Raw genomic sequence first — 7,914 nt, 5'->3', positions numbered from 1 at the left:
CTCCCAATCTTGTAGATTGCTTAGTCGATTTCAATGGAAGTTCATTTAACTTGTCTTTTGTTTATGGAAAACATGATCCAAATCTCCGGGACCATACTTGGGAACGTATAGAAAGATTAAACATCAATAGAAAAAATCAACCATGGTTATTACTAGGAGACTTCAATGAAATCCTTAGTAATAGTGAGAAAAAGGTGGAAGAATAAGACCAAAAGCTTCCTTCAGAGACTTCAGGCGGATGGTTAAAGAGTGTGGATTAACAGACTTAAGATCCATAGGAGATTGATTTTCCTGGACTGGTCAAAGGGGACAACATTATGTTCAACGTTGTTTAGATAGAACTATGGCTAACAAAGTTTGGATAGATAAGTACCCGGCTGCAGTCACAGAGTTTCTAGAGTTTGGAGAATCATATCACAGACCATTGGTTACATTCATTTCTGATGTTGAGGAGGAAAAACTTGGCTACTTCATTTATGATAACAGAATGACAACCAAAGAAGGATTCAAAGATGTAGTGCTTTCAGGCGGGAAAGATAGATATGATCGAAACATCCCATTGTCAAGAAGACTACATCAATGGCGACAACATATTTCAAGATGGAAAAAAGCAAACAGAATGAACTCAGAGGAACGAATCAAAACAGTCCGTTTCAATTTGGACAAGGCTATTGCAGAGGGTGACACACTAACGACAAGACAAGAGTTAAGAAGAGAGCTCAATCAAGCATACATTGATGAAGAAGTGTATTGGAAACAAAAAAGCCGAAACCAATGGATGCACGCAGGAGATCACAACACAGCTTATTTCCATTCAAATGCCAAAGCCAAACATGTAAAACAACGCATTAACGCGATTCAAGATGATCAGGGTGTTATTCAAAGAGGTGATACAAACATAGCACAAACGGCAGAGGATTATTTCAGGAATCTATACAAATCCTCACATGTTGACACAAGAGAGTATGACAATGTATTTAGAGGATATTCACGTCAAATTACAGACGCTATCAATGAAGACCTTATTAAACAAGTTAGCATGGAGGAAATTAAGGAATCGATTTTTGCAGTAGGACCACACAAAGCCCCAAGTCCATATGGTTTTACTGAAGCTTTATCAAAACTTTTGGGAGGACATCCATCCTGACATCATCCAAGAGGTACAAAACATTTTTAACACAGGCGTACTGGATTAATCGCTAAAGCATACCAACCTCTGTCTCATCCCAAAAGTGGAGACACCGAATATAATGGCTGAATTCCGTCCAATAGCTCTCTGCAATGTAGCCTACAAAACGGTTTCAAAAATTCTAGTGAACAGATTAAAGAAGCATCTCTCAGGATTGGTAGCAGAAAACCAGGCAGCTTTCGTTCTAGGTCGTCTCATCATAGATAACATCATCATTGCTCATGAAGTTTTTCACAGACTTAATACCAGAACAAGACAAGCGACCTCCTATATGGCTATTAAAACAGATATTGCTAAAGCTTATGACCGACTTGAATGGTCATTTTGAGAAGAAACGATGAAGAGAATGGGTTTCCATTGTCAATGGATTACATGGATAATGAACTGCGTTTCTTCAGTCAGCTACTCGGTTTTGATCAATGGATCGCCAAGAGGATATATAGTACCAGAAAGAGGCATAAGACAAGGAGATCCTCTCTCACCTTACCTCTTCATATTATGTGCTGAAGTTCTTTCCCACTTGATGAATCAAAACATGACAGAGAGAAAACTCCAAGGAATCAAGATTAGCAATAGAAGCCCGGAGGTTAGTCATCTTCTTTTTGCGGATGATTCACTCTTCTTTACACTAGCCAATGAAAAATCAGCAAAAAAGATCAGAGATATACTACAACAGTATGAGAGGGTATCAGGACATGCAGTCAATTTGAGTAAATCCTCCATAACCTTTGGGAAGAAAGTGCGACAGGCGAACAAGACGAGAGTAAGACATATACTCAACATTCATAATGATGGTGGAGGGGGAAAATATGTGGGCATTCCAGAACAGTTTGGACGCCGGAAAAGTGAAACGCTTCAGTATATTACAGAGAAAGTAAAAGCAAAAACTCAAGGGTGGAACAAGAAATTTTTATCACTCGGAGGGAAAGAAGTATTGCTCAAATCTATTGCTCTTGCCATGCCGGTCTACTCAATGAATGTTTTTAAATTTCCAAAAGAAACTTGCCAAGATATTAACTCGGTTCTGGCAAAGTTTTGGTGGAGTACGGATGAACAAAATCAAGGAATGCATTGGTTGTCATGGGAGAGACTGGGAACCTCCAAAAGTATAGGAGGTCTAGGCTTCAGAGACTTAGAGATTTTCAATGATGCTCTACTTGGAAAACAAGCATTGAGATAACTTCAACAGCCTCAATGTCTAATGGCGAGGGTAATCAAAGGAAAATACTTTCCAGACTCAAATGTCCTCAATGCAACAAGGAAATGTAAAGAATCATATTTTTGGAGGTCACTGCTTCATGGAAGAGATCTTTTAAAACAAGGAGTCAGACCTTTAGTTGGTAATGGGCAGTCAATTGATGTATTGAACGATCCTTGGCTCCCAACGAACCCACCGAGAGCTCCTGTACCAAGAGGCAATCCAACACCAACGGTGCTAAGCAGCTGGATCACGTCTGCACCAACATCGTGGGATGAGGGCAAAATAACAGAACAGGTCAATCAAGATGATGTAGAGGAAATAAAAAAAGATAAAGCTATTTTCTCAACAAGGTCTGGATCTTTTAGGTTGGCATTACACAAAGAATGGTATCTACTCAGTTAAGTCGGCCTACTACCTTGCCACGCAACTACAAGATCATCAACAGCAACCGATCCTAGGGAATGTTGAATTGAAGAAGAAGATTTGGAAGCTAAAGACCGCTCCAAAAATTAAACATTTCTTATGGAGAATGTTATCATGTATTTTACGAACAGGAGAAAACCTGCGAAGGAGACACATAACACGACAAAGCCAATGTAGAAGATACTGTCAAGAAGAAGAAACAACCAACCATTTATTTTTCACATGTTATCACGCTCAATCTATATGAAGAGTATCGGGACATCCCGTTGTAGGAATGATCAATGCAAACTCAACTTTGGAAAATAATCTCGACAATGTGCTAAACTGCAGTCTCGCCAACAATACTGATTTCAATAATCAACTGCCAATTTGGATACTCTGGAGGATATGGAAACGTCGCAACCTATTAACATTCCAACAACGACATCAACCATGGACTCAAACCATAAAACTAGCCAGACAAGATACAGAGGAATGGATCACTGCAGAAGACTATTTAGCGAAGTTAAGCACTACACACGCAACACCATCAACAAGAAGAGTACAAGGATGGACAAAACCAGAATCCACATGGGTCAAATGTAATTATGATGCCTCATTTGTCAACGAAAACAGAGTACCTCAAGCAGGATGGATAGCAAGAAATCATACAGGAACATATGTGGGAGCAACCCAAGCAAAAGGAACAAAAGTCAAGAATATCTAGAAAGTGAATGTCAAAGTCTACTACAAGCGATGCAACATTGCTGGATGAAAGGACACCGCAAGATTATCTTTGAGGGAGACAATTTGGAGTTAACAAGACTCCTAAAAGGACAAAACATCAACTTTGGCATGCACAATTGGATAAGAGAAGTTCTATTTTGGAAAGGAAAGTTTGAAGACACTAAATTCGCATGGGTTAAAAGAGACATCAATAAAGCCGCTGATTATCTAGCCACAACTCCCTTGCTGGATGATATCTCTTTCAATTTTCATTTTTATGTTCCAAATGGATTAAGTCATTTCCTCTATGAGGATCATTGTAACACAACCTTCTAATTATCAATAAAGTCAGATGTTACGAAAAAAAAAATAATTATCAAAAAGTTACAAAATATAATTTAAAAAAAATAATTAATTAATTATAAGGAGATATATATGCATATATATATATATATATATATATATATATATATATATATTTTCTTATTATATAAAGTTGGGTTTCAAAGTTAACTATTAATAAGATTTTGACATGTGTCAAGTTTATTAATAAAATAGAGTTTGTCGTTTATTCTCTCTGCCTCCACAGACACAATTCATCTCTTACCCAGATCTCAATCTGAACACAACCTACAAATCCATCACTGGACATGAAGAGCGAAACAAAATATATGAGTTCTTCTCGAAAAGAAGAGGAAGTTTGGTTTTTGGGTGCTAGGTCTTTTCCTTTCTATTGTCTGTTTCATTCTTCTATTTATCACCCTCCATTGCCACAATCCTCTACACTTTTGTTTGATGTGAGTCTTGGTTTTAGAGCTTTCTCTAGTGGTAGTTCTGATATAATCTTTAGATTCAATTGTTCTTGAATCTGTGAAGAACGTGATTAAGTAGATGAGCGTGTAAATGTTAATTGAGGTTCTGGTTTGATTCAATTGTTTATGCCTTTAGAATTTGCTTTATGTTGTTAAATCCGTGAAGAACTTAAGAGTTACAACCAAGATCAAAGGTAGTCATATTAAGAGAAAACGTAGCAAAAGACAAATTGCATTCTACCCTTAATCCGAGGCAAGACATAGAAAACTTGGCCACCACGATCCAGCTTGTTTTTTATTGCTTCTATCACCTTTTCCTTACGGAATGATGAAAGATGGGTTTTTATTGGAATCCTCTCCGGAGGCGGTGTGGAGATTAGAAACATTAAGAAAACAAAGGCTTATTAGTCTCATCAAATTCTATCAGTGCGTATATAATATTAAACACATCATGTCGCAACCTGGCATCCCGGAATCCAGTCAAAGCTAAGTACAGTGTCCTTGGTATGGGTGTTGCGGATAATGTAAGCACATCCACCGATGTTTTGAAAGATGCAATCTTTTCTTTCTACTTGACCCCAAATCTCTGTTAAGTTAGAAAAGATTATCATCAACTAATCCAAGTATCATTCCAAGATTATGGCATAAACAACTTATTTTCAATGAATATAGAACAGAGCATGTTCCTCATCAACCACAAGGAGGCCTAAGTTACTGTACACAACACGGCTCCTGAGAAGTGAGTGAGTGCCAACAATGATATTGAGATGTCCATTTTTTATCATTTCCAAATACTCCTCCTTTTCTGCTTTAGTTTGCATAATGTCAAAGATGTGACTATGGTCAATTCCAGGTAAAACCATGAACAACTTACACACAGCAGACAGCATGTAACCCACAACCACTAAAGTCTAAAACAAAATTGAGTGTTCTGCATTGACATGTGTAGAGTTTACCAGTTTGCATCTGGAAAAATTCATAGAAGAATTTTTTTTCCTCAGAAACAATGATTCAATACCTGAAACCGACTTAAAAGGCCCACTTTGATTTGTGGATACAAGGAAAACTGCTCTGAGATTACATCGTAATGTTGCTTCGCCAATACAATAGTCGGTGCTAAAACCATAGCTTGTTTTCCAGCTGAAACCACACAAAAGATGGCTCGTAGAGCAACCTCTGTTTTACCAAACCCAACATCTCCACAGATCAATCGGTCCATAGGTGTTTCTCTCTCTGTCAAATCCTTCTCAACATCCAAGAAAGCCTGCAAGGAAAACTCAGCTTTAAGTAAATTGGAATATGAATGATGAAAAGTAAAAGATAGGTGGCAATAATACCTGCTTCTGGTCGGGTGTAGCCTTATAAGGAAATTGAGCAGCAAAATCAGCCATGATGGGGTTTTTTGGATTAAGATATCTCTTCTGTCTAAGCCTATGAAGATATAGCTCCATCAAGTCAACATCCATTTTCTGAATTGCTACTTTTCCTTTGGTCTTTCTTCTTTCCCAAACACTAGTGTCACTCAGCCGACTCAAAGTCCGAGGCCGTTTGGTCTCATTTGGACTGGAACAGAACATCAATAAACAAAGTAAGGGACAGAGACAGGGGCGGGAAAGGAGGTTTTTTTAATGTACAAAAGGAAGATAGAGACACGGCATCAAACAAACACATTTACAAGCGAGTCAAAAACTGTGAGCTGAATTAAAAGAAGAGGAAAGACGTACAGATTGTATCGGTAGAGCAAACGTGAGGCCTGTTTGAGGGGAAGCTTGGCCATGCCATCTGCATACTCTATAAAGACATATTCGAGGGGCTCTGAGGAATCCTTGGGGACATCAAATTTGATCCCAACAAAACGCCCAAGGCCTACTTTCTTTTGCACCACATAATCACCGGAAAGGAGACTGTAAGGGTCAACTTTGTAGCTAAAACAACCCGCACCAGCCTATGTACCTTGCCTAAATCCTTTGAGCTTCTGCAGACCCCTCTCTTGTTGCTTGGTAAGGTCCCAATTGACGTTTACACGAACACGACACAAGATATTTGTTTGGTAGTTTAGACTATTCGCATGATCAATCTAGATAATGATGGTTGGGTTTACTCTGACGAACGGGCCGGACTGCTACGGTCAAACCTCTCTCACGTTCCCGCGGCCCATCAATACCCTCCCTTCGAACAGCAACCTTGTCCTCAAGGTTTGGAACAAAGTCGGGAAAGCTTTCTGCAATTTGCCTCTCCTCCTCCCACGTAGCGTCATCTGCAGACAATCCCCTCCACTTGATCAACAACTCCACCACGTCCTTTGATGTTCATATATTTTACCCTGTTTTCCCTTAGTATATTCAAATCTTTTTCATCTTTTGCTATCCATTTTTACCATTATTGCATAATTTTACGACTAGTCATGCATTAGAGTATAGTTGCATTGCATTTGCATCTTTTCATGCATAATCAGGTGATTTTGGAGCTTAAGGAGCCTGGAAGCAATGCTGAGGAGAAGTGAAGCAAACAAGAGGAGAAAGCAAGAGAGTTAAGGCTGAAGAAACAAGGTCCAGAGTCCCACTCGACCGCCCACTCGACCAGACACCCGACCGTGTGTAGAGAGGTACTCGACCGAGTGGAAGATGCACGAGAGAAGCCAACTCGGCCGTTCACTCGACCGAGCACCAGGTCGAATTGGCCGAGCCGCCTAGCTATTTTGTCTTTTAGCATTTTTAGGGCTTTCACTACTTTTTCTATATAAGGGCTTGTACCTGCAGCCACCCATGGAGTCCAGCTTTTTAGATAGTCAAAAACCTAGTTTTTACCCTTTTGGGAATTATTCTTTTTGCACTTTTATTTTTATTAGATCTTGTACTTCTTTTAAAGGAGAAAACACTAGATTTTTCAATATTGTTGGTTTCATAACTTTCAGAATATTGAGAATTCGAGTTTGATTCTTTCTCTCATATTATAGATCTTTGCTTTATCTTTCATTTCATGCAAGTTTCAGTATTTTCTGGGTTTATGACTTTAATGTTCATCATGTGTTCTTGTGAGTAGTAGCTTAGGATCTTGAGGATGGGTTAGGCTGGGCTGTGTTTGAGGTTTGTTTGATTTGGTCAAGCTTGATTGTGATAGAATCTCTTCTAGGCTAGATGTTCTTAATGTTGATCCTATAACTGAGAGGGTAGGGTTTGATTTCAAGCATCTTAGCATCACACCAATGTTTAAGAAGCATAGATAAGGCTAGATCTAGAGCTTACCATTAGGCTTGCTAAGAGATTAGAGGTCTTGTTTGGTATGAGATGTATTGCTTAATGCCTGCTTGTGTAGATTCTTTACTTTGTGAGAACAAGTCTAGAGATGCATAGGTTTGATTGTTTCTTGCCATGAGAGTGGATTAAACATGTCTTAGATTTATATGTCTAGAGATTAGCTTAAAGTTTGCTTGAGATTTGTTGACCAAGTTAGATGACCTTAATCATTAGTCCAGCCCATGAATCCCTCCTCACGGCCTTCCTTGTTTATTGATTTCTAAGTCTTAATCCTACTGTTTGATCGTTGTTTGATTCGCTTGTGTATTGCTCTGTTTTTCTTGCATT

The 7,914-nt window shown here is 38.7% G+C and overlaps 1 protein-coding gene across 1 annotated transcript; it reads right to left on the bottom strand.

Annotated features, from left to right (window-relative positions):
- On the bottom strand, positions 4,990-6,211 carry LOC104759761 (ATP-dependent DNA helicase At3g02060, chloroplastic-like). Its single transcript, XM_010482646.2, has 4 exons — positions 6,055-6,211; positions 5,668-5,893; positions 5,349-5,594; positions 4,990-5,145 (listed from the first exon to the last, which is right to left on the bottom strand). The coding sequence occupies exons 1-4, from the start codon at positions 6,105-6,107 to the stop codon at positions 4,990-4,992; spliced, it is 681 nt and encodes a 226-aa protein (XP_010480948.1). The 5' UTR covers positions 6,108-6,211.

This window comes from Camelina sativa, chromosome 17 (genome assembly GCF_000633955.1).
Source record: "Camelina sativa cultivar DH55 chromosome 17, Cs, whole genome shotgun sequence".
Lineage (NCBI taxonomy): Eukaryota > Viridiplantae > Streptophyta > Magnoliopsida > Brassicales > Brassicaceae > Camelina > Camelina sativa.
Note: the sequence above shows the minus strand (reverse complement) of the source record. Positions and strands in the feature narration are given on the sequence as shown.